A 27,051-nucleotide genomic window follows, 5' to 3' on the forward strand; every position below is an offset into this window, starting at 1 on the left:
CAGTTTTTTTACCTGCAAATATTGTGTTATTGACCTGAGGTAAGTCAGGACTTTTCTGGATGTACTGGATTATAAGAGTAAAATGATTTTGGAAATGAGCTGAAAAAAATAAAAGGAGAGAAAAGAGACCTTATTTAAATTAAAAAGAGAAACTGAATTGCCCCCTGCACTTAAAATTGTAAACTAAATATGTTCAACTAAAGCTGCCAGATCTATGAACTGCTGTCCAGTCAGCATAAAAACATCTTAAATTGTGTTGTATTTCTTGACCAGCTGTGTCTAGTCATCAGATAACATATAAAAATGGGTCTGAATTTGTTTTACTCACAGTTATTATTGATGATGATAGAAGACATGAAGAGCCCTAAATAGTTTTGAAGTAGTTTAAAAATGAAGTCTGTGTTATATGTTGCCTCTTAGGGCAGACTGCCTGTTTCATTTATATTATGAATATATGATATATGTTTGCTATAACAGTTGTATTGATTTTATAGTTTGTGAGATCTCTCAAGGAACCTGTTTGGACACTAGGACTGAATAGGAGGAAATGTTTGGACATATGATCCCTGCCACCACAAAAATACCTTCTGTCAATGCAATGTAAAGATGCCCCAGGCCCTCTGAGATTGCTTAATCAAAGTTATTTGATACAAAGGTCTCCAGCACAATGTCAGCTGCTACACCCTGCTTTACAAGCTGTGTGACAATGGACTCTTTCTTTCCCTGGTCACTCTGATTTCAGGAATTTGAAGTGCTGTTCAGGAAGCACTTTGTAAAAAGCAAGGGATTATTTTTCTGACAAATATCTCAAGTTACATATTTTTGGTAATCATAAGGTATTTTACCAGCTCTGTTTTTCCACCAAGTCCTCCTCCACGCAAAAGCACTGCAGATCACTGTTGGTTGTGTGGGATTTGTTATTTTTTTATTCCCCTAGGGAGCTCGCTGTCCTCTGCAGAGAGCTTTCTCATGCTACAGCAGTATCCAAAGATAAGATATGCTATAATGTCTGGCATTTTGCAGGTGGCAGTTTGCTAGCTTTCCCATGACACTTTAGGAGCATCGGTAGGAGCGAGATGGGAAAGAGAATGCAAAACAGCCTGTAAAACATGAAACCATCTTCCTCTTAGGAAAACTAATGAGATTTCTGCTTGAGTGTTTCAAATTTAGGCAAGACAACCAAGCACCCTTTGAATGGAAAGACTTGGAGAACTGAAAGCTAAGATGGTCAGCAAAGATGTAATTCAGTTAAATGTAGGAGGTGGTCGTGGTTTCACAGCATGTTGAAGTGTCATCTAATACTTTCCAGAACTGACATCCAGTCATCAAATAGTGATTTACTTTGCTGTGAAACGCTGCAGTGTGTGTGTTCACTCGGGAGGTGGCACTGTCTGAAGCGTTTGTCGCCATCCCTTGTCTTGTTGGGGTCCTCAAGAGCCCTCTTGTTCATGCCCAGGTTCACCTGGGCTTCCAGAGATGATTCATTTGTGCATGTTGCCAAAGTCTCCAGCTAAAATTACTTTTAATTTCGAGGCAAATAAGAGCTTATATCTATATGCTCTATGGTCTGAATGTGAATGTTCAAGCCCTATAAAATAGTAGAAGGTGATCTGATAATCCCTCAGTGATTCTCATAGTCAATTTTGCTGTGCTCCAGAGCGCTCATTTAATTCCAGGAAAATATCTAAAGAAAGATCCTAATTATTGTTATCCACCTCACTTTATTCCAGGAAAATAACTAAAGGAAGATCTTAATTATTGATATCCACCTCATGGGTGCTCAGAGGTTTAAAGTCTGGAGGACAGAAAGCTTGTTTTTCTTCAGTTTCCAGAATGACCGACACCTCTTTTCAGCTCTCTGAGGAGAAGCTCGACTTGCTGTGGGTTTTGCCATCGATGTGGGATACTGCCACTTTGATTTTGCGTATGTGTGTCAGAATGAGTGGGAGATAGAGGAGGTGCTACGAGAAACAATTGAGGAGGGAGTTGTGACATGAGAAGACCTTTTCATTGTCAGCAAGGTATCTCTGCAGATAAATTATGGCATGCAAGGGTTTGTTCTCCAAAGGAGAGTCAAAGGTCTCACTGTGCAATGTGCCAGAGAAGGAGGGTGCTCTGGGAATTAACCCCTTTCTTTCTATGTGTTTTGTGGATGGAGGGAAGGAAGAGGTCAACTCTTGAAAATCACGCTCATTTTGCGGGGAACTTTTTTGTAGTCCATATCTATTGTCAATGATGGAGACAGGAACTGAAGCCGTGCTTGCAGTTTCTTCTGAGATAGGAAACAGGGCTATTGTATTCGCGGTCACTCCTGCTGCGCTGCTAGGCTCTGCTTCTTAACTCCTGTGTGTTATGCTTTGTTTTGTTTTTTCCCCCCACAACAATGATAGGAAAAATAAAGTAACTTCTATCTGCTGGAAACTGGCAGATTGATTTTTACCACTTTTGCCTCTTTTCTTCATTTTGTTTAATTGTTGTCCAGCTTGGTGGAATTTTAGAGCATCTCGGTCTCATCTTATTCAACCAGTGAGTATTGCCTCAAATAAAATACATTTCACAAAATAGAAACTTCCCCAAGAAGATAAAATGTGCTATACAGTGACATGCCTCTGTAGCCATGAGTTTGCCCTGCCAAGGATGCTCTGTGGTCATCGGGTCAGGAGAGCCGCTCATGCACTCCGTGTTATCCTTGCAGCAGTGGTGTACATTTTACAAGAAAAGCCTGTTGAAGGAAGTGTGCCAGAAAACACTTGTGGCTCTCCAGCTGGATTACTTGAATCTCTACCTGATGTACTGGCCCCTGGGATTCAAGGTACCAAGACTTTAATTCCTCTGGCTCTGCCGCTTTCTCATTTGGGATTAGACCTGCCTAATGAAGACTGTTGTTAAACATCATTAAGGCATAATGACAAACCTCCATATGCAGGGGAGGAAGACAGATATGCTCATGCCTATTTAAGACAGGCACTGTACTGCAAAAACACCTTAAATTCTGGTACAGCATTTCCATGTCATGGATCAAATCAACATCCACATCACATTCCTGAGATTTGGCTGTGATTTGCTTATTCTGGATCAAACAGTTGTGAATTACTTAGTTCCTATTTTTCTCTCCTCTCTCTACCCCCAGGTTAAATAAATCCTCGTTTCCCCATTGTGTCCACATCCCTAGGCTTCTTTCAACCTGACAGAAGAACATGAAAGCATTTGCCTTTCCTCTGCCTGTAGGACAGGTTCTCAAGAGGCAGATTTGCTGAAAGATTACTGTATTCATGCACATTACTATTTTTGGCACTTCTCTCCCCAGCACAAACTTAACCCAGGATATCCAGCGTGACTCCAACATCACTTACTTGTAGAATTTCTAAATGAATTCTTTAACTATATGCAATTCAGCCTACCTTAAATACCCTTTTCTTTCATGCTGAAAAGAAGGAGAGGAGCTCTTTCCTGCCGATTAAAATGGTATGATCATTCCCAGTGATATGGAGTTTCTGGACGCGTGGGAGGTAAGTTCCCTGAAAATGAGGTATTCTTTCTAGTTTGAAATAACAGTCAGAAAAGACCATGCCTTCTACACTGGGAATCATTTTGAGACACTTTCTGATGTGAAGAATTGTAGTTTGTTGATTGCTCTGGGCCCTTAGCCTCCTTGTATTATTTGGCCAAAATTGAGATGCCTTAGTGCCCACTGCGTACCAGGCCTGCTGGGTGGGCTTTGCTGTAGCAAACTTCTGAGGCTCTGTGCACCCTGTGGTGGCTTGAGATCCGTCTGGAGCTGAGCTGTCCCTCCGGACAGCTCAGTTGTTGCATATGTTGTTGCTTCATTAACTGGTAGATAGAGACGTAGCAAGCTCCACCCTACTGCCCTACCGGAGCTGTCCCTACCACATCAGAGGAATTGTGACTGTGCTCACGTACCTGATGGTCCAGTTCTTCCTCCCATAGAAAGTGTTGGGACTGGCCAGAGTCTGTTGCTGAAGCTGCCTTTGCTGTGCAAGTAGGCTGTGTGCGAGTCAGGACTTGGATGTGAGTTCACACGTCTTCTTGGCTGATGACTTGGGCTTCCCTTCTACGTACTGGTGGGCTCAGCCAGGTTAGGTCGGTGGAAGATCCGTTGATGCCTTTTCCCTTCCACCAGATGAAGAATAAACACATCTTTGTTGTTTATTTGAAAGAAAAGAGAGGACATTTCAGGTGCTGTTTATGATAGCAACTTGAAATAAAAATTATTTATTGAAAGAAATGTATCTTCTTTAAAGGTTACATAGGAGGTCATTTTCTCCTGTGTTTCTTTTATGCAGGTGACAAACTAAGTAAGGTTAATTGAACTGCTTTTTGTTAGTGGGAAAGAACTAGGGCTAGAGGGAGAAGGGCAGCTCATTCTCTACTGCTGCTGCCTGGTGCTACATGTCCCTTGTGAAATCAAGTAGTCTAGATGGTCAGGTATTCTGTTACAGTTCTTCCAAAATAGCTCCTTATTATGCTACTCTGTTCCCAACTACAAACTTTTTCTTATTATTGGATGAGTGAGGAAGGTTGCACTTCACTCGCAAGAGAGAGGTAGCAATATATTTTATTAACTTCAGATGGTGACTCAAAAAAAGTTCAGTCTTAGATATGCAGTGATTTAATGAGGTTAAATGACAGGGTTTGCCCAGTTATTTCTACATGGAGGACAGGGTCAGCTGAAAATGTCAGGGAGACCCTCTGATTGGGTCTTGAGGTTCAGAATGGAGTTCATTGCTTTCCAAACTCCTCCAGAGAGGAGTCTGGGTGCAGATGGATCCAGTCCTCATCCCAGATTTTGTCAACAGTTTATGTGTAAAGAATTTATCTGCGAAGTTTAGCATGCTATTAATCACTTACCAAGGTTCTGTTGTGCGTCAGGAATCTCTCGGTCTTGGGAGTAACCTTGAGAAACGTCCTTGCTCAAAAAGGGGCTCTGCAGTGCAGGAGAGCTCAGTGCGCTCTGGGAACTGACCCCTATCTGTGTAGCGGGAGATGATTGACTCCGTCATGGTGAGCATGCGGGATGGATCTCAGCTGCCGTGTGACCTACCTATGTGCTGTTTGCAAGGAGGTCAGTGAAGAGAGCACATTAGGTGGGGGAAGGAGCACAGCATCACACTGGATAATTATTGGTAACCAGAGGAATTACTAAAAAAACCCCACAAGAACAACAACAAAACCTTCTACTTTAGATCAGAAGGTCTACTTAAGGATAATATTCTGAAGCAGTTTTGTTGTTCTGAAATAATCATAGTGAAACAGTTATTAATCTTGAATATTGCTATTATTTATTTGTATTACAATAATGCTCAAGAGACTTAAGTCCTTGGCCAGGGTCTTATAGTTCCGTGTGCTATGCAAACACCATCTCAAACTAAATCCCAAGCACAGTGATTTTTACTATTTATTATGCGGCAGTTTTACCAGATGAAGAAAATATCTTAATTCAATAGCAAGTTTGATTCTGTAGTATTTCTATGCTATGGAAGAGCTGGTGGATGCAGGGCTGGTAAAGGCCATTGGAATCTCCAACTTCACACATGGATAGATTGGCTCTTCAGCAAATCAGGCTTAAAATACAAACCTGCAAATAATCACGTAAGCTGTTCTCAAATTCAGTAGTAGTGGTGAAACACCTGTCTCTGGTATTGAATTTAATGGGACATCTCTGGCACTGAAATACCTTTTTGTGTCAAGGCTGTGCTTTTTGATATCTCTGCTGAAATGATTGGCTGAATTATTAAGCAGTGAAAAACTCGGAATTTTATATGCTCCTACTGTGTGAGAAACCTGTACCGTTCATGAGCCGGAAACCCGAAGCTTCATTTTCTATTGCCTGTAGCACTGAACTGGTGCAGGCTGATAGCCAAGCGGTGCAGATGAACCCTTAGACTTTCCAGTGCTGGGCAAAATGAGGCTGCATGAAAAGAAAGGACCAGAAGTCAGCTTCAACAGTGGGCAGGGTGAATTATGTAGGGATGAAGAGGAGGGGGGGAAGAAAGAGGGTTGGAAAAGGCTTTACTTGGGTTACAGAAGTAGAGAAACAGGGGAAATGGGTTCTGGTTGCACAGTGATTGGGAACGGGCTTGATGGAGCAGGGAAGGCAGGAAACTCTGATGTGGGGGGTTGGTCTCTGAGCAAAGACACTATTGTACCTGTGAAAAGAGCTACCTCTCCAAGCTGATGTGGGGTCTGTTATGTGGGCTTCACAGGTCACTACAGTGACAGAAAACCTAGAAGTACCTTCATGAAAATATCAACTGCTCTGGAGAAACCTAATGTTTGTGTCTGCAGATCAAGAGCCATCCTTTTCTTCTCCAGGAAGAGTTGATTAATTTTTGCCACCCCAAAGGAATCTCTGTAACCACATATTGTCCCCTTAGGGCTCCCAGCTGGCCATGGTAAGAATATTTGTGGGACTTCTTTCTTGGACGTAAGTAGGAGTCAATACAATAAGACAGTCCTAGTATGTGGACAAGATCTGATATAGAAAAAAGTAGGCAGTTAGAAAAATACTTACCAATTTGTTGCAGCAGTGATAAAGTGGTAAAATAAAGTGAGATGGTAAGTTCCGCAGGAACTTAAGGAAAAATTTATTAGCAGTGAGGGTGATGGAGCACTGGAACGGGCTGCCCAGAGAGGTTGTGGAGTCTCCTTCTCTGGAGATCTTCCAAACCTGCTTGGACGCAGTCCTGTGCCACATGCTCTAGGTGACCCTGCGTGTGCAGCGGGTTGGACTAGATGACCTCTAGAGGCGCCTTCCAGCCTTAAGCATTCTGTGATTGTATGACAGCTTTAGGGAGAAGATAGTGATTTCTTTCAGTTACTGAAGTCTACTTTTTATATTAACAGGCCCAAGGCTGAGGATGTTTCCCTTCTTGATAACCCCAAATTAAGGAAATTGCACTCAAGTACAGTAAAACCTCAGCTCAGGTAAACAGTAGACATAGGGGTTTTTTTTCCCCCCGCACAGTGACATGTGTTTTTTTCCCCCTGTGCTCAAGTAATTATTTACAAAACCATTTTGGAAAGCTGTGTTCCAGCTCCATGTCTCTTCTCCAATGTATTTTTTTTTATTCTTTAAAAAAGAAAAAAAAAAGCCACAAACTGTTTCTCATACTAGTTTTAATGACTGACAGTTCTAGTCCTTGAAAGTCTTTTGCTTTCGCCTGGTGGTCTTTAATTGGCAAACTAGCCACCTCTCTCCACAGCATTGTGGTCAGCTCTGCATTCTTATTCAACATGTTCTCATACTGTCATCTCAACTTCGGAGACAATGATGATTAAATGAGCTCGCTCAATAACTAAGGGTCTAGCAAAGTGCTTCTTGTATTTCCCTGTGTGATTAATCTCGGCTTATCAGCAGAGCTGCTTGCTGGGAAGCATGTAGGCAAGTATATTTTTGGCTTTCAGAAAACAGGCAAAACTTCTTGGCTGTAAATCCCGCCCTGTTCCTGCAGGTGCTTACCCGGTTACAGATTCAAAGAAATGTGTGTGTAATTCCCGAATCTGTCACTCCACACCGTATTGAGGAACATTTTCAAGTAAGGTGGTACATTACAAACTTCTTCTGGTGTTTAAATTCTCATGCAGAAAATCCACTCTGCCGGTGTTACAAAGCACCTCGTTCATACTCAGAGCTGGGGAAAAATCTTGTGTCTGTCAGGTATCACACAGGCTAGCTCTTGGTAAAGGCTAAAAGTTGTTTTAAAAATAAGGATCCAAGTGTCCTTCCAAGCAGATCAAGTAAGAGATACTGACTTCTCCACCTCGTGACACAAACATGACATAACTAGGCTGTCACGAGCATTTTAACTTTAAGCCTTTTTTCATTGTTCACCACAAACATGTGCACCCATTGCAACACTTCCTATGCCTTGGCAAATACAATGCTTTTCTTCTTAAGTTTTCAGTATTCTTTTTGTAAGTGAACTTATGTATATCTCTTTTCAAAGTAAAACAGCTGTTTGGGATCTTTATTCAGGTGTTCAATTTTGAATTGGTTAAGGAAGACATGGAAACAATCCTCAGCTTTAACAAGCAATATCGGATCTGTATGTTGAGTACTTCATACTCCGCCTTGATCTTGCAGCAGGACACATCCTGGCCATCCCCCTAATGGACAGCATCTGATAGCCTCACTTTAAAATACAAAATTAGGGTACTTTAGCCGGTATATGGTCACATCAGTAACTGCTGGAGTGCAGCACTGGGCCTTACTAGAGTACTGCCTTGAATAGGTTGGTGGTGTTGGGATTTCTTTTGTGTGTGCTGAGACACTATTTAACATGCATGCAGGAATGCGTGTGAAACCGCTCCGAAGCCAAAAGCGGCTCCAAACTCGAGCTTGGCTGCATTTTTTCTTTGCTTTGTTTTCTTTAGCTACTTTATATGATACGGTCAGTGTAAAGAAATTCCTTTTTAGGAATGAGTTGTAAATTTTTTTGACATGAAAGTTTATGCCTGTGTACTTATGCCTACATTATTAAGGCTCTGTCTACATAATAGGCTGGCTAGACAGATTTTCAAGATCTGTGATTCATTCCGTTGTCCAGTTACCCACTGCAGACTCAGGAGTTCATGACAGTGGCACATATTGCAGAGAAGTTTAGTAAACTTCCAGAGAACCGGCTGGGAGTATGTATATTAATACAGTTCTAACTTTTACTGCCTTGGGGACACTAAGGAGATTCACTTCTGTGTTTTCATTACAGTTCACAGTTTTGCAGAGTTTTTGTCAGGGGGAAAAGCTAATTCTTTCTAGCTTTGAGCCTATATTCTTAGTGTATTTTAACCATACGCACTTTTTTTTTTTTTTTAAGATTCAAAAATCACAAGGACTACCCTTTTTAGAAGAATAATAAACCGACATTATCATGAGATCCTTCAGGAATTAGAAAGACTGCATTTTCTCGTTTCACGTGATTTGTAATACTTTGTGCATGCTAAATAACAGCGTAAGTACAGTATGTATTGTAAGATGGAAGAATGTATTTCACAGGAATCTGTAGAGTAACTTCGAGCATGCTTGCTTTCTTCCCTTTTCATCAACCATGTTACATTAACCATTTTTCTATGTCTTTGCTACATTCAGTTGTAGCAAATATATTTTCCATTAGCATGTCAATTGTCAATTAAAGTTTAATAATCCCAAATCTGTGGAACTTCTAAAAAGCAGTCTTAGTTGTAAATCTTGACAAATCTTGCAGAAATTTAAAGACTTGCATTTTCTGACAAAAAGTCAAAGCATGCTAATTTTATCTTCTAGTCGTTATTGTAAGATAATCCATTTGACATTAAAAGCTCTTACTATGTAGTACTATATATGCACACGTATATGCATATATTTTGATTCTCACAATGTTCAGTTAATTCAGTGGAACTGATTGAAAGCTTTTTGGAGAACACTGCTGAATTACGTGTCTGGAACACTTCACTTAATGAGCGCTCCTATTTAAGAACTGCTAAATATCCTGGCAGGAGAGTTGTATGTTTAGCTTGCCATATCTGCAAGAGTATATAAATACAGCCTTTATCAGTAGAATAGCAGCAGCTAAGACTGAATGTCTCAGCAAATCTAAAGTCTGATAAAGGACACCTGGAGGGATAGTTCTTGCTAAGCGTGTTCGTCAATGTTGCTGATCAACCAGGTAAGTACAGAAGCCAACAGTCATCTTCCCTCCCTTGTACTGCTTCCTGTGTACTATCTGCTTATGTTCTTCCCCAACAATGTTATTAGATTGATTTTTGGAGAAAAAAGTATCAGTGGAACAAGCATCTACTGGAGTTTTAGTGCAGTCTGTAAAGACTTCTTGTCCCTGTGCTCTAACACATGACTCAAATCCTACTGTTCCTTTGGGGTCTTCCAGTCCACTTGCAGAACAATGTGCATCAGTACTGCCTGCAGCGAGGAAGGATGATTATGTAATTAAGGCTCACAATTAGGATACAGACTTCATGGCCATGTGATTTTCTTTGTATTTTTTAAATCTGTAAAGGATATGATAACATACCTTCAACCTACTTCAGACCTTTGCAAGATTTCTGAATAAAAAGAAGTGTCCTAGAAATGACAGAACACCTCTACCAAAAGGTAGCTCTTGTAAAGAACACAGAGCTGCTGAAACAAACCTATGAGCACCCCAAACAAAATGCAGTGCAGTAACATGGATAAGCAAGGGCCTATTGTAGCAGGTACATCCCCACACCTCTCTTCTGAATGCGCCCAACTGAAAAACTTAGTGCAAGTAGTTAGAGTACTAAGTTTCTAGTACTTAGAAAGCCAACCACGGGGAAGGTGTTGGGCTTTTGGTGACCAGACTGCAGCCTTGTTTGACATGAAAGACACTTAAGAAGAACTTGGATTTACTGAAGCAACAATGAGGTTGCTAAATTGGGGCAATACAAGCTACAGCCAAATAAAGAACTTATCTTGAAATACACTCTGCTTCAGAGGAATTTTCTAGACACAGTCCAGTTTAATCACAGCTTGAAGGAGTTATTTACAGGATGTTTATAGATTGTGTTATGCAGGAAGTCAGACTAGATGATCACATCAGCTATGTAAGAGGGAAAAAAAAAGACTCAAAATAATCTGGAAGCCAGAAATCATGCATTTGTTTTACAAATAACATTTTTTTTTCAGTTGTAAAGACTTGAGTGAAGGTAAGAGGTGATTAGTGGTTAGTTACAGTGAAATAAGAGAGCAGCAAGTTTTATTTTACAGCAGAACTGCCAGATAACTTACACACAATGTGAACAAGGTGATTGTACGCTAATTTCCCAGTACAGGAACAACTTGGTCAGAGGTGGGGAAACGAGAGGTAAAACAACAATTCCTATTTTAAAGGGTAAGTTCTGGAAAGAATTCATCAGCACAGGCTTTATAGCAGACCATTGCTACATTGCAGTAAAACTGCTGCTAGAAGCTGCTTGAGAAACTCGCTTTGAGCGTCATCAGATCAACTCCCCTCCCACCCATCTTGGGATATTCCTGGATGCAGCGTGGGAATTGTTTTAACTGCATCTTCTAGCTGCACAGATGAAACTGCGAGGCCTGATCTTCTTCCCTGCCTTGTTTTTGCTGGTTCCAGAATCTCGTCTGTGTTTTTGTTTTATGAATTCAGAATTCGCTTTACCTCGAGAGACAGACTTGGTCTTCTTTTAAAGCTGCCGTAAATTCAGTTGACAAAAGTACAAGGAGTATTTATTGGTCAAATCATTTTAGCAGGAGAGAGGACAAGTTACAGACATCTTCTGAACAGGGCTTTGCTTGTTCCGTCAACCCAGGAAGCTGCAGCACAGAGGTACTTCTGTATACCCGTAAGTGCTGAGCGCTCTCCAGTCTCCATCTTCAGGCACCCCATGTTAGCAGGCTCACGTACTCCCCTTTCCACACTGATGTCTATCCTAGCTGCATCCTGCGATCCAGGTAGCCTCCTGCGGGGGGATTCCGTCTGTCCCCCACTCTTCACAGGTTGTCAGTTATTAATTCTCAGGCTCTGTGAGCATCTATCACAAGAGCGGGTGGGCAGGAAGCTACAGGGCTATCACTTCACCAGAAAATGACAAGACTTTTTTTTTTTTTTTTTCCCTCCTCCACTAGCCAAGCAAACACATGCTAAGCTACAAGAAAATGTTTCAGGAAAAGAATGTTTATTCTCCCGTCCTACAAGGCAGCATCCTCATGTTCAAAGCACCATGGGCATCTCTAGGGAATCGAGCAAGTTTCTCATCAAATAACTAGCAGCTTCTGTCCCCAGGGGCTATAGCCTGCACCACAGGGCTTCCTCAGCAGGACAAGCCACCACTCGCAGGTGGAACCACAGCCAGGGGTTTAGATTATTGCCAACTCACTTTCAACTTCCATAAACTACAGAACCAAACCTGCACTCCTGTCTTTCGTAGTCAGCAATACGCTTATCACTGGATTAATGTGGTGAATGGAAATGCCCTTACTTTAGCATTTCCCCTTTCCCTTTGGATCACAGCACACTGTCCCATGACTTTGCTTTTATTGTGCAGAGCATCCATTCTGCTACAATCAGACCCGCATTAAGATCTAATGGGTCTAGGTGGAAATAAATAAAAAAAAAAAGGTATTGTGCCTGTATTTTAGACAGAAAACAGGCTAACCTCAATAATGAGCAATGGGTAAAATTAAGAACTCTTCGCTTATCATTACTATTCATGTGGGAATGTTCGGGATTATAAACAGAAACCACTGAATTCAGTACTACTCAAAAGCAAACAGAACAAGAAAGAAAGAAAGACTCATTTATTATAAGAATTTTGCATTCAAAATCCTGCACCTTTTCTAAAGACACAGGGAAGGATGGACTAGAAAAAGAAACAAACACAGAGGACCACACACGTGAGGGGAAAAAAAAAAAAGCTTACAAAAACCTGACTGGGATGACCAATGACATGCAAATGATTTTTACAAGAAGCAATCTGGTAAGCTTTTCATGCCAAGGTACCATCCCAGGGAGCTACGGCAGAAGCCTAAAAATTAGGTACAGCTTCAACGTGACACATCAGGGACATCCAATGAATCTAGAAGCCAGACTCAAAGCAAGTGAAGAGACACCAATTCTTCACCAAATGGATGGTTAAGTTACGAAAATCCTTCCCTTGGCATGTTATAAATTCAGAAGGTAGAGATAATACCACTGTAATGCTCAAATTGCTCATCTTCTTAGGCAATGTGTTTTGGACACTGTTGGAGACAGGATGCTGCAGGAGGTGGTATTTAGTGCAACTCAGTTCATATAAACTGGATTCTGACCAGGTTTATTTTAACAGATCAAGCTATTTTACGTGGTGTGCAATTAAAGAAACAAAGTCAACCAATTCAGAGCAGCTCGGCTGTATTCAAGGGTGTTTTTTCCTTTATTTGCTTAAGAGTTTAAAGAAAGATGCAAACATTTGTAACTAATGGTCCCATGCCATGCACTCAGTTAATGATCCAAAATGCAAAAACAACATGGCTTATGAAAGAGGGTAAAAAGTTACTTCACAATTTTATAGAGCAAGGCCCTGCCAGCTTCCAGCAGGGCTGTGTCTCCTCCACCCCCTTTTCTTTTTCAAAGTTACCAAGGAAGGAACAGAAGGGAGTGATAATTACTGGTAGAGTTTATAAATAACAAACTAGAAGAGCATTAAACAATTAAAATAACTTGTCCTGAGATAACTGCTCTCTGCACATTTAAGCAAAAGACTGCATTTCCTGTTGTATCTTTGACATAAAGAGTAAAAACCCGAACACAGGATTTTCTTTTCCCCATTTTAAATAAGTTCTGTGCCCCAGATTTCCCAACTCTTCACAAATATTGCAATATGCCCTTTTGTCAATGACACAAGCCCTGCAAGGAAATAGATTCTGCCTTCCCTTCCCCAGAGAGAAAAAGTGAAGATTAAGTTACAGAGCATCATCCAAAGAAAGTAATTCCATCTTGTCATGTCTGTGGATTATTGTTCCAGAATGACAGTTCAAGCCATTCCCCCCTCAAAAACCAAACCAAACCAACCAACCAGACAGCCCCACTGCAATCTGAAATGCAGACGGTGCCTATAGGACCACTTGTCATGTCTTGCGTCCATTTTTCTCTGCGAGGGGCAGGCTGCTAATTCCTGTTCCCTCTTGCCTTCCTCTTCTTCCACCCAAATCCTCCCTCTGCCTTATCCCCCCCTTACCCCTCAAAAGGGTCCCACCTTCTCCAATGAAATACTAGCACAATTTTTCTCTTCCTGCTCCTCTGCTAAACTAGTTTACTGCTTGCTTTGTTTTTCATTACTATGGAAATAGACCCATTCTCAAAAAATTGTTCTTTTTACTTGATATCAGGTTAACTGGACCTCCCCCCCCCCTTTTTAATTTTAAGGAATAAAAAAGGAATAAGGAATAATTAAGGAATAAAGGAACAATAAAGAAGAAAAATTGAGCTGATTCTGAATCTTTAACTCCTGGAAACATTACTTCCCTCTCCAGCTCTACATCTCTTCTATGGGCTGGAGTCCCCATCCTATAGAGTGCTGCAGTATCACATCAGCTGTGTAATTGCTGCAGCATTCCTAAGGAAATTTAGTAAAAAAAAAAAACCAAAAAAAACAAAAAACCAAGAGGAGTTGAACTACAAGATCTTAATGGAAAAAAACAAACCCCAAGCCCAACCACTTCTCATTGGAAATGCTGCAAGATTATATTTGTCCTTAAAAGTTTCTTTGATCAGAAACCCAGAGTTCTGTCAAGTGACATTATTAAAAACAAATGCTGTGAACAGTTATAGCAGGAAGAGCTCTATTCACAGGAATGCTGGACTCCGGATATCTAATTCTTTGATCTTTCCACATTATCTTTTAGGAGATTAAAGGAAATTTCTACATTGGTATAGTGGCACCAATACAGCTGTAGAATAGCTTAGTTTATTTTACTATAACAATTCCTAGATCTGCCTAGATTAAATGAGGTGCTGGCTGCAAGCTACACACTGGTTCTTCCCCTACACTCAGAATTTTTACAGAAAGTAAATACATCTGGCCTTCAAGCAGCCAAAATTGACACAGATAACCACATTTTTCTATCACTCCCTTCCTCCCCACTCCTCATCCTCCTTAAGGCCCCACTTTCTGCTCAGGTTTAAGCATCCTTGTCCCTTTCGTTGGCTGCTTCTTCCCTTAATGAGCCCTGGTTTTCCTCCGTTCCTGCATTTCAGTAGCCATTCAAACCCTCTGCTGGTGTAAGCGCTGTGTGGTGTCCCAGCATGACCCTTTCCAAATTCTTTCCTTCTAAGTCATCGAGTGAAATACAGAGCAAGCCTGTTACAATACCATTCCACCCACAGCACTAGCCACTCTTCCTTCTGCAGCTGAGCAGTCTGTCTGCAAGTCCTCTCCAGTAAAATTCCTACTTGGAGAATGGAAAGTTTCCAGCACAGAAGTTTTCATGAAGTTACAGTGAAAAGAAAACAGAGGAAATTAACAGAACTCTATGTACTACTTGATGGGAATTTTTGCTGCCCAATGTAACTTCTTGCTATAACACACTGGTCACGTAAAAAGGCAATTTTCAAGCAAGTCAGTGTTGTCCAAAACACTTTTCTGTCAGAACTTGAGCTCTTCTGTTTCTGATGCCTCTGGGCTTCCATTTATTGCATTATAGATTTACAAAAACACTTGCAGAGCTGAAACTTTTTGTATTTAACTTTAGGCAGAGAACTTAAAGTGACTATAATCCATTTATATGAAGAAGGGCAGCATTACAGAGAAGAATATTGCTCAGATCAGAAACTGATTCCTCTCTCCCCCTCACTGTAATTTAAGTTTAGGCTATTCAGCCCATTATAAATTGTTCTGACCAAAACTCTGTTGCATTTAGTCTAGTCTCAGCTACAGGGGAAGATTTAAAAGAAGCACTTGAACATCATTAAACTGGTTGAATATTTTGTTAATGTTCACCAGGACATATTTTTAACTACTGTGCCACCCAGCCATCTTTACAGCATCACCATACTAGGAAACAAGACCACTTACCTAGCAAGTAGTTTCCCAGAGTGAACAAACATTTCATTATTATGTATTTTAAGCTATCTGAGTTCCCTTTAAGGAATGCTATGCAATTAGGCAATTAAAATCCCATCTTAAGTGTCTCCCTTCATCTGCTTAGAAAGAACCTTCTTTCTACCAGAGGACACAACCACCTTCAGAAGCTAGTCTCTGAATTAATCCAGTCCTTGGAGAGAAGCCTACTTGAACACAGTAATAGAAGTTTTTAATTTGCTACTTCATAAAAAGAAGTTTCCAAGAAACTCCTATGTTATTTTTATTATTTGTAAATGGCTTGATTGCATAGATACAGAAGTCCTTCCTGCAACATATGCACTACCTGCCTTAAAACTGCATGTTTTCTACTGCCTAAATAATCCTATAGGATTCTATATAAGCTTATTGTCTTTAATGGCATGAGTTTGCTTCTAGCCAAAATACACTATCACTGAAGTAAAATAAAGATTGATCCAAACTTTATTATATTAGCTGTTAGAAATCTCAGAACAGCTGTATTTAAAAAAGGCTCAAGCAGTCTCAATGGGCAGAGCTACATTATACTCTTCTTGTTCATTCTGCAAATGCAATAGCACAAAAGCATCTTGACAGCATTATATGCAATAAGTTAATACCAACAGATGAGCTTTTGGCAGGCAGTCATTAGCCTTAATTTTGTGTAATGGCTAGGGACAGCTGGGCAAAAAGCAGCTGCTCCAGTACAGCTGCTATTGGAGCATTGCTGAAATAACCATCTCATCACACGTGGTAATGAAACTTCATTTTATTATAAGCAAAACCAGCTTTTAGATTGCTAGGAAACCAGAACCTATATACTTTTGAAAGAGCTACCCACATAGCAACTGCTATACTTAGAAACTAGTACTTCCCATTAGAGAAAAAGGGAAAGCATGGAGTATTACAAAGAAGAAAACCGAACCCAAAAGCAGTCATGAAGGAAAAAAAAAAAAAAAAACAACTTTGAGTTAATTATACAAAATCGGTCATATCCCATTATGTTCTATCCTTCCACACAACAGTAATCCCTAACTCCAATTCCCATTATTTTAAATCAAGAGTGATGGGTTCTAACAGACTTCCACAATGTTTTCTGCTTACCAATTCCAGCCAGGCAGTTTGGCAAAGACAATCTATTACAGTCCACACAGCGTGCTCTTCAGAGGCATTTTGCCATTTCTTTCTTCCAAAGAAAAAAAGGAAAACAAAGTAACTGAATACACACACTGCATCATTGTAGGCAAAAAGAGGGACTGATGCAGTCAGAAAGCTACATAGATCAACAACTTCTAGGTAACAGCAGAGGCATCCGACATCAGGAGTGTGGAGAAAGGCAGAAAACCACTGTCTTCAGTACTCCGCATTGAAAGGATACTCCTTGTGACTTTTGCACCTGAAAGGAAGCAAAGGGAAAGTTTTAACTCACAGCTATGGTAAATATTACATACAGCTGTAGACACTGAAGAGCAACCAAAGCAGAAACTCAGTTGTATAAAAGCAGTGAAAATTTACTGCAGATTTCTGTTTTCCTTGAGCTGTGTTGCACTGAAAAATTCTTGAGTTGTCTCAGTTCAAAGCTAATGGGACCTCGGTGCTTTTTAGATAAGTCAAGTTTACATTGTTTACCAGGTGAAAGGCCTCTTTGTGTTCTAACAAAGGCTTTTTATCTGGCTTTAGGCTTCCAAGTCATTGCCATTTCTTGTATACTTAAGGTGTTCACCCACTTTGTATCACTATGAAGAACACACTGACAGCTTTTAATAACATACTACATGGCATGGAAGAAAGTCTCAATAAATTCTATAAGCAAAAATATCCACAAAATTGAGCCTGTCTCCTTCTCATTTCTCTAGTATGGATAGTATTTCACTCAAACCTAGCTTTCTATACAAAAGAACAAAAAATCTCCACACATGGTCATAGAATCATAGAATGCTTAAGGTTGGAAGAGACCTCTGGAGGTCATCTAGTCCAACCCCCCCTGCACACGCAGGGTCACCTAGAGCACGTGGCACAGGGTGGCATCCAAGCGGGTTTTGAAGATCTCCAGAGAAGGAGACTCCACAACCTCTCTGGGCAGCCTGTTCCAGTGCTCTGTCACCCTCACTGTTAAGAAATTTTTCCTTAAGTTCCTGTGGAACTTTTGATGATTCAGTTTCCGGCCATTTCCTCTAGTTCTGTCGGTGGCCACCAGTGAAAAGAGGCCAGCACCATCCTCCTCACTGCCTCCCTTGAGGTACTTATAGACACTGATCAGGTCCCCTCTCAGCCTTCTCTTCTCCAGGCTGAACAGGCCCAGCTCCCTCAGCCTCTCCTCATAGGGCAGATGTTCCAGGCCCCTGATCATCCTTGTGGCCCTGCGCTGGACTCTCTCCAGCAGCTCCACATCCCTCTTGTACTGTGGAGCCCAGAACTGGACACAGTACTCCAGATGTGGCCTCACCAGGTCTGAGTAGAGGGGCAGGATCACCTCCCTCGACCTGCTGGGGACGCTCTTCTTAATGCACCCCAGGATCCCATTGGCCTTCTTGGCCACGAGGGCACACTGCTGCCTCATGGTCAACTTGTCGTCCACCATGACACCCAGGTCTTTCTCTGCAGAGCTGCTCCAGAGGGTCAGTCCCCAGCCTGTACTGGTGTGTGGGGTTATTCCTCCCCAGGTGCAGAACCTTGCACTTGGCCTTGTTGAACTGCATGAGGTTTTTCACTGCCCAGTTATCCAGTCTGTCCAGGTCCCTCTGGATGGCAGCGCAGCCCCCTGGGGTATCAGCTACTCCTCCCAGTTTCGTGTCATCAGCAAACTTGCTGAGGGAGCACTCTGTGCCTTCATCCAGGTCATTGATGAATAAATTGAACAGGGCTGGACCAAGGACTGATGCCTGGGGGACACTGCTAGCAACAGGCCTCCAACTAGACTCTGCACCGCTGATCACCACTCTCTGGGCCCTGCCATCCAGCCAATTCCTAATCCACCTCACCGTGCACTCATCTATCCCACACTTCCGGAGCTTGCCCAGGAGGATGTTGTGAAGGACGGTGTCAGAAGCCTTGGTGAAGTCGAGATCGACAACATCCACCACTCTCCCCTCATTTATCCAGCTGGTCATTCCATCATAGAAGGCTATCAGGTTAGTCAAGCAAGATTTCCCCTTGGTGAATCCATGCTGACTACTCTTGAGCACCTTTTGTCCTCCTCGTTATACCTGGTAAGGTATAACTTAAGAGCTTGCAGGGGAGGGTAGGGAAGGAAAAAAAAAAAAAAAAAGGACACTCACGTGCTCATTGCACAGGCTCTCCAATTTCTGTTGAAGCTGAGAATAGTTGTCATCTCCTCTTTAGTCAATTCAAAATCAAACACCTAACAGGAGAAACAGCTAGAAGTCATCTCTTGGAGCAAACCTAAGACTGAGATTCACAAGGTTCAAGAGCAAGTCCACACTGGAGGACTGCTGGTTAGAAGAAGGGATGGCTTCATGCAAGAGGGAAAGGTAGAAGCCCACAGACATTTCCAAGACTTCACTGGCCGTGGGAGGGAAATACAGCCCCACCCTTCACAAAACCTGCCTGCTTGTTGCAAGAAACCAAGTGAACAGTTAGCGTTGCAGCATGCTTACATCTGTAGAGGTTGCATCTGTCCTATTCCAAAGTCAGTCAGGGATGGCTGAATTCACAGAGGAACAACTTTGTGCATGCACACCAGGACTATTTTCTTAACGTTGCTTTGTATGACTTTTTAAAGTGTATTATTGCACTTGCACTTCAAGTGAGTCCTGCCTGCTAGTTCATGCACAAACACCAGAAGAGAAAGCACCAAAGGAGGTGACTGTTCAGGTTATCAGTGCACCATTTCCAAGGGCTCTGTTCACTTCTGCTCTGTGAAATGCAGCAGCTAGTTCAGTCCCCAGTGGACCAGATGTAAACACACAGAGAGAAAAAGCCTAGTCCTCTTGTGTGAGGAGGACTTGGGAAGGATAAGAAAGGATCACTACTTCTTCTGGCAGGGGGAAGGACTGCCATCCTTAAGGGCAACACTCAGCTTGCCTGTAATCACTCACCTTGGAGTTCTCCACAATACGCTGGGGTGTGACAGACTTGGGAATCACAACCACATTTCTCTGGATGTGGAAGCGAATGAGAACCTGCAAGAGAATATCAATACATCAGAGACAAGATGACTCTTGGTCTGTAATAGGCAGAGTGTGTCACAAAAGCAGATGCACTAATGTGCATGATTCAGCAGATATAACCCATTTCTACATATCAAATCATTCATGTAACCAAAGCATAGGTAGTGCTTTCTGAAGGGCAATCAGAGAAGTGCAGCCCACAGGAAGACTTCCTTTCTCCTTTCCCATCCACTTTTTGGGACAATTAACTCCTTCCCTTCATACTGAGACTTGAAGCAGTCTCTGCAAGGGTTTCATTCTCTGCAACAGCACTTGGGATAGGAAAACAACACATGAAAATGGATTGAGAATCTGCTGCTTTTTGAGTGTCAGAGTCCCTACAAGGACACACTGCAGGTCACAAAGAACACGCCAGCATTGCTACTGCACACCAACGAGGAGGGCCACAGCGCTCAGAGAATGAAGATGCAGTCTGTACCCACAGCCTGAGCTTCCACACAGCTATGTTCCAGGAACCAGTATCCTATCCACTGCTCCATCTCTGCTTACTTGTGCTGGGGTTTTGTTGTGCTTGGCCGCGATCTCTTTAATCTTGGGTTCATCCAGAAGGGAAGGATCCTCTGGCTTAGCCCTGTGGAGAACAGAAGGCCAGTGGTAAGGAACTTCTACAGATGACCACATCTGGCTGCACTGGTAACAGTACAGTTATGCTCAAAGCACTTGCAGAACAGTCTTACCATGGCCTGTCTGGGGAGCCAAGAGGACTGTATGCTGTCACAACAATCCCTTTGGACTGGCAGTACTTGATCAGCTTCTCCTGGGTAAGGTATGGATGACATTCGATCTGCCAACAAGAGAGCACAGACACTGAGAGTGAGAGCTGCTGTAAATCCAGGGATCCTTTAAGCCAATCCCAAGCTGATTTTTGTCCCAACTTTTGTTTCTGCATGATATTATGCAGTCTTTCTTCTGTATTTCCCCTGCAGTATAGGGTACCTTGCAAGTAAAGTGGTCCAAGGACTGAAACACCACTCCTTACAATACCCAATTTGCATTGTCACCAACACATGAAACCATCATCTACAGAACTACCCAAGTGGGACAGCACAACAGATGTGCATATCCAGGGCAACTGTGTGGAATCGTAACAATAAAATAGCAGAGCAATACAGGTACAAGGTTCTCTTTTCTTCCATGTTAAAAACACACTATAATATTTTTTACAAGCAGCACAACTTTAACAGCAGCATTGTTACATCCCCTTTTATCTGCTTCATATGAGCAAGTTGGATACTTCCAATCTGTAAATATGAGAAAGACTACTGGTTAGTATGAATTTTAGATCTTCAGATTACTGCCCATTATAGAAACTCTTCTTAAGGACACATACCTATACTCACAATCGGATTCTGTAAGAATACTTACTTAATTGAACAGAGACTGCTTATCAGTGGATCCATATTCTAGACAGTTAATCCACCAGTATACAATATACTGCGGACAGTATTCATGTTTCAGGAGGCAGCAAAAGAATGAGAGCTATTAACACTTTAGATAAAGGAATTTTCATGGTAAATCCACAATGAGGAACACCTCTTTTCTTGCAAAAAGGGGTAAAGTCAAGAACCTTTAACTGTACAGTCACTCAAGCCTTCAAAGTAGCTGCCACAATGTTCTAAGGGGAAGCCCCTGGAAACTTTATGCTGTTGGCAGGTGGAGCAAGAGACACTAAAACATGGGATCAGTTTACAGCCTGTTTTTTTTTTTTTTTTTTTTGGTTCTAGCTTCTTGCTAGAACTCTGTGTGGCTGTTTCCTTTCCAGGATATGCTGGAATATTAGACACAGAATGTGTAACTCAGTTTTTGGGACAAATAATAACATACTTACTTGGCCTCAGCAGCTCCAGAAACTCAACCATTCCTACAGTAACAGAGCATTTAATTGAACAGTTTTTTCTCTCAAGTATTCAACATATCAAAAATTGTACCTATCTGAAACAAAGGGTAAAATCCAAATTCATCTTTTTTTCTCCACTGTAACTCTAGCCAAAGAGTTTCCGAGCTAAATTATCAAGTCTTATGTTTGGACCAAAGTGAAGAGCCTATGGAGTACATTTAAACTGCTGTTAAACTCCATTCTGAACTAAAGTAGTCTCACCACAATGTGCTTGCTATCTTGCCAGCTTCATTTCTCTGAATTAAACTGATATGGATACTGACTGCATGTATAATTTAAGAGTGTGAGTGTCACATGAAATGCAACCTAGACTACACACAAGCCAAGTAAGAGTAGAAAAAGTTTTGTGGTAAGAACTATCTTCTTTTAAAAGACAAGATTTAAGGCATGCAAGTTTTCTTCAGAAGAACTGTATTTTTGAAGCACAGACTGAAACCAAATGCTCTGAATTTAACTCTTTTACTATAATCAGACTTCAGAAGAGTTGTAGGCACAGAAGATATGATAAAGGTTAGTATCCCCTATGAAGGGGCAGGTAATTAACATTTACAAAGTTCCTTGGTAATGAGGTGTGGCAGATGTTGAAATATAAGAAAGACTCCTATCATATATCCAAAAGCCTGATAATGAAAAGAGTTATGAAGCATTTTGCCAAATGCAAAATTCAGGTATGTTGAACAGACTTCCAAAGACGACTCCCATTAGCTTTCAAAAAAGCGTTAATATCTATCCTAGGACACACCCTGTCTTGTGTACTCTTGTCAAGTTTGCAGATGACACACAACTTAAGGCACCAGTCAATACTCAATATCAGTCACACTCAAGGGCAAGGCTGTCATTTTAGAGGGAGGTACACCAGCTGCAGGGATAAGGGAACCTCAGGAAACTGAGCAGGGACAAAAGCAGAGTCATGTTCCTGGGAGGGAAGGCCCCTTGCAACTACACAGGCTGGAGCCTGACTGCTGGGGGGAACAGCTCTGATGAAAAGGTCATGGCAGGGAGGGCAGCGAGTTGAACGCTAGCCAGCAGCAGCACTGGCAGCAGACAACCACCAGGTTCTGTTGGGGCTGGGTGGGTGGGAGCCTAGGAATGTGCCACGGGAAGGGATCATCCCCCTCTATTCAGGCCTTGCCTGAGCACCTCTATAACACTGTGTACAGCTTTGGGACCTCAAGAGAAGACTGAGGAACCAGTGCAAGTTCAGCAGAGCGCTATGAGGATGGTTGGGGTCTAGAGCTGTATCAGGAGAGGCTGAGAGACCTGGGCCTGCAGAGCCTGGATAAGGGAAAGTTTCAGTGGTCCCAACAGCAGCCTGTCCACACCTACAAGACAGTGAGCTAGACTCTTCAATAGTACACGGTGAACGGAAAAGAGAAAACAGGCATAAAAAGAAACAAGAGGAGTTCGGAGGATATAAAAGTAGCAAAGTGTTCTTATGACAGCTGTTAAACAGGACAGCAGATTACCCAGTGATGCTGTGCAGTTTCCATCCTTGAAGACTTTAAAGACCTGATTGGACCTGAACAGACCTGTACAGTCTGTCTGATCTAAAACAACCCTTCTGAGCTACAGGTTAGATTAGATGGTCTCCTATGGTTCTCTGTAGCCCAGTTTTTCTATAATCTTAAGGTTTGATTCAAATGCTGTCCCTATACCCATACATTTCTCATCCACGGACTCTCCTGCAACACCATTTCCATCTTCCCTCCCAAACCTCATTAAGTTAAACAGTCCACAAAGTCTTCCTGTTCATTTCCTCACTCGTGAGTTAGCAACAAGAACCATAATCTCTGCAGTCTGGGAGAGTTGCAAGTTATCAGAGCAAAAAAGTCATCTGTCTTTCTAATAAATCCCTGTATACCTGTTGGGTTTTACTCTACTGAAAGTCAATTTTATAAAGCTCATCTCCAAAAAAAAACAAGTCCTGTAGCTGTTCCTTGTCAAGTTTTCTAGCAGTAGTGCAGCAACCATCAGAAATAACACTGCCCTATGCATCCAGAGATCGTGACAGGATTATATTAAGAGTATACACTGCATCTACTTCATTCTCCCTTTTTCTCAAATTTTATATGATGATCAGTTCGTGGCAATCCTTGAATGACAATCCTTGAAGAATAATCACCTGCAGTCACTTAGTAGCCTACCTGGTTATTTGCAGGTTTGTATTTCAGTCCTGGCTTATTCAAGATTCTCTCAATCTGCTCATGGTTGAAGTTGGAGATTCCAATGTCTTTGACCAGACCAGCATCCACCAGCTCTTCCATGCCCTAATAGAGAAGAGGCAGCACAGTCATCACCAGAAGTATAAGACAGGGCCTGAAGAACATATTTTTCCTGACTTGGCTTACTTCCTTCTTGAGAAGGATCAAAATGACTTGATTCCTTGAGGGGAAAAGAAGCACTGGCATATTTGTGCCATGTTTTCTATCCCACCCAAGACCAAAGTCTCATTCTTTGAGACTGCAAATACTTAGTTAGAAGTGGAAAATACCAATCCCTAATAAGCCACTCCTGTACCAGCAAATCTTTCCAATAACTCTGCATGTCAGACAACAATTCTGCAACTCTGGATATTGGTCAGTATTCATGGAGAAGACTGAAGGACAGAAAACATCATTCTCCCACAGTGGCTGAGCTTACCTCCCACGTATGCAAAATATCAGTGTTGCTGGGTATAGACATGCCGTTGTCATCTGTGGGAAACAGCTCTTCTCCTGCCTGTTAGCACAAGAGAAAACCGTTCAAGCAATGTTTGGAAGCTAGCTTAATGTCATGACAGCTGAGGACTAAGACAACAAACTTCTGGTGCAGAAAATATAAATACTCATTCTTATCTACATTCTTTAGTCATTCCTTTCCTCTTTCATGTGGAGCTATTGCACTTTTGCCAGCAATCAATGTAATAACGACGGTTACTTCCACCAGAGCCAACAATGTGTTGGCTGACCAAAATATATACAAGCAGAGTGTTTATCTGCAGAATTACAGCCGAGAGGTGCAACCAAATACAAGTTTGCTTTCTTTATTGCTTGATTATGCCCTCACAAAGACAGCATATTTTTGTTTTTTATTACAAGATATAAGGACATACTTAGGACCTGGAAACATATGGTGGATTTCTACTGGACCACAGCTGCTGAAGAGTCCACTGTGTACAGTGACAGATATTCTATGGGGAGACTTACTGTTTAAGTTGGTGGCTCCAGGAAAGTTGGAGCAGTGCCCTTGTTATGAGTTCACCAGGTATCTCACGTTTGTTCAAAACAGCGTTTTCTCCTCATACCATGCTACTACACTACAATGTGCTTTCACTTGATAGTTATGTCCATATGAAAATAACATGCAAACTATGCAAAGCGGTGAGGAACTTGTAAGCAAAAAGGAGAATGGAATTTTTTGTCAATGGCAATTTTTGATGAACTCCTGCACACAGTCTGTGAAAGAGTTCATCATTAAGAAGCTTCACCCTTTAAATTCCAAAGTCTGTAGAACAGTAAAGTTCCTACAGGAAAAGTTACGTCAGTGTGTACTGTATTAATGACTCTGTGATTAAAGACAGAAATAGAAAATAGAAACATTTGCTCTTGCTCTGCAATTCTGTAACACTCGAAGACTTTCTGTCAGACAGCGAAGTACAGACCTACTTCCCACAAAGAGACAATAGAGTCATGTCAGAGGAGCATACTTTGGGTTTCTAGAAGACAGCACATAAGCAGTCTAAGAGGCATCAATACAGCTCATGACTGCAGCTAGGAGACGGGATCCTACTTCTAGGTCTGCCCCTCCCAGGCTCACAAGGGCAGAAAACACTGTATAAGCAGCAAACTCAGAGGCATGGATCAAAATACTGCCTTGCTTGGAAAGAGTAAAGCTGAATAAGCAGCTCTAGAACCCTGTTGATATACAAACAGATGCATGATCTTTCCTGGTTGGAGCAATGACTGAGTTGTAAAGTTCTTCAAAACTGCCAGTGATAAGTGACAAGGGTATGAAGAAGCAATACTGTTACTGTACCTTAAATCCCAAAGGCCAGTGGATGAGGTAGAGATCCAGGTAATCCAGTTTCAGGGCAGCAAGAGTCTTCTGACACGCTCCCTTCACCAGAGCTTTGTCATGGAACGTGCACCAAAGCTGGAGACAAAGAACAAAGCCACACTGTGACCTCCTGGTAAGTTAAAGTGGGGTTTGGATTAGATGATCTACAAAGGTCTCTTCCTTAATAATTCTGTGATTCTGTAAAGCTCTCTAGTGCTCTCCTGAGCAGGAGAAAAGCTTTCTGTCTTCTTCAGCGGCCAACATGGAATTAGGTCTTCCAATTGCCCTTCAGGTGGGGCTGTTCTGTGAGCAGAACTGGCCCACCATACCGAGTAATGTAAGCAGTGACAATATACAATTGAATAGGATGATGGCAGATAAAGAGAGTAATTTGGTTCCATTAGTTAAGAGTTCAGATACTACATACAAGAGGAAAGACTCAAATGGGGTTACCCACATGAGGTGCACGGTGCATAACCTGCCTACTTGGACAGAGTGAGGAATAGGTTATCTCAGGAGTGTCCCAAACACATTGAATTGCTCCATCCTTCCACATAACAGAACTGCAAAGTGCCAGGGGGCTACCGCACCAAGGCAGGTCTGACCGGCATGCCATCCCCACCTTACTGACGATGAAGAGGTCCTCCCGCTTCACGACGCCTTCCTTGATTTTCTGCTGGATTCCTTCCCCAACCTCATTCTCATTCTGGTACACGTAGGCACAGTCAAAGTGGCGGTACCCAGCATCGATGGCGGCTATCACTGCAGCTGCTACCTTCCCTGGAGGGGACTAAAAGTAATAAATAAATAAATAAAAGATTTTCTGATAGATACCTTTTTTTTTTTTCCTAAAAACAACGACAAAAAAAAAGAATAAACCACGAAGCTCCCCCACCCAACCCAGCTAAACACACACACAAACATAGAAGCAGAGCGTGGGGCCAGCGCCGGCCTAAGCCGCGCACACCCCGGGCTCCCGCCGCGCCGCCCCGCTCGGCTCGGGCCGCTCCGGCTCGGCGCGGCCCCGCAGCGGGCCCAGGAGGCCGCAGCTCGCACGGGGACTAAACGGGTGCAGGAAAGAAAGGCCCGGCCTAACAGCGGCCGTCGCTACCTTCCAGGTGCCCAGGCCCAGGATGGGCATCTTGGCCCCGCGGCTGAGCTGCACGAAAGTCGCCATCGCGTCACCGCCACTGCGGCCTCCCGCCCCGCGCCTTTAATAACGTTACGGCTGCGTTAGTCGCTCCGCCCCGGCTGCGGGAGGGCGCGAGACCCGGCGGAGAAACCTTGGCGGGAAGCGGGGGGGTTTCTGCTCCCTTTTCTGAGGTGGAGCCAAGGCAACTTCTCGTTTTTCCTTTTTCTTTT

General features: G+C 42.3%; 1 protein-coding gene and 1 pseudogene across 1 annotated transcript; one reads left to right on the forward strand and one right to left on the reverse strand.

Moving 5' to 3' along the window:
* The first annotated feature begins 1,862 nt into the window (after positions 1 to 1,862).
* On the forward strand, positions 1,863 to 8,131 carry LOC104581161 (aldo-keto reductase family 1 member B1-like; annotated as a pseudogene).
* Positions 8,132 to 16,653: 8,522 nt separating this feature from the next.
* Positions 16,654 to 26,916, reverse strand: LOC104581159 (aldo-keto reductase family 1 member B1). Its single transcript, XM_088521576.1, has 10 exons — positions 26,801 to 26,916; positions 26,312 to 26,479; positions 25,669 to 25,785; positions 24,295 to 24,372; positions 23,799 to 23,921; positions 20,435 to 20,541; positions 20,247 to 20,328; positions 19,626 to 19,709; positions 18,846 to 18,928; positions 16,654 to 16,963 (listed from the first exon to the last, which is right to left on the reverse strand). Exons 1-10 carry the CDS (start codon positions 26,864 to 26,866, stop codon positions 16,921 to 16,923), a joined length of 951 nt encoding a protein of 316 aa, XP_088377702.1. The 5' UTR covers positions 26,867 to 26,916; the 3' UTR covers positions 16,654 to 16,920.
* Between the last annotated feature and the right edge of the window lie 135 nt (positions 26,917 to 27,051).

This window comes from Tinamus guttatus, unplaced genomic scaffold (assembly GCF_059628265.1).
Source record: "Tinamus guttatus ecotype Peru unplaced genomic scaffold, ASM5962826v1 Tinamus_guttatus_pri_ptg000125l, whole genome shotgun sequence".
In the NCBI taxonomy this organism is placed as follows: Eukaryota; Metazoa; Chordata; class Aves; order Tinamiformes; family Tinamidae; genus Tinamus; species Tinamus guttatus.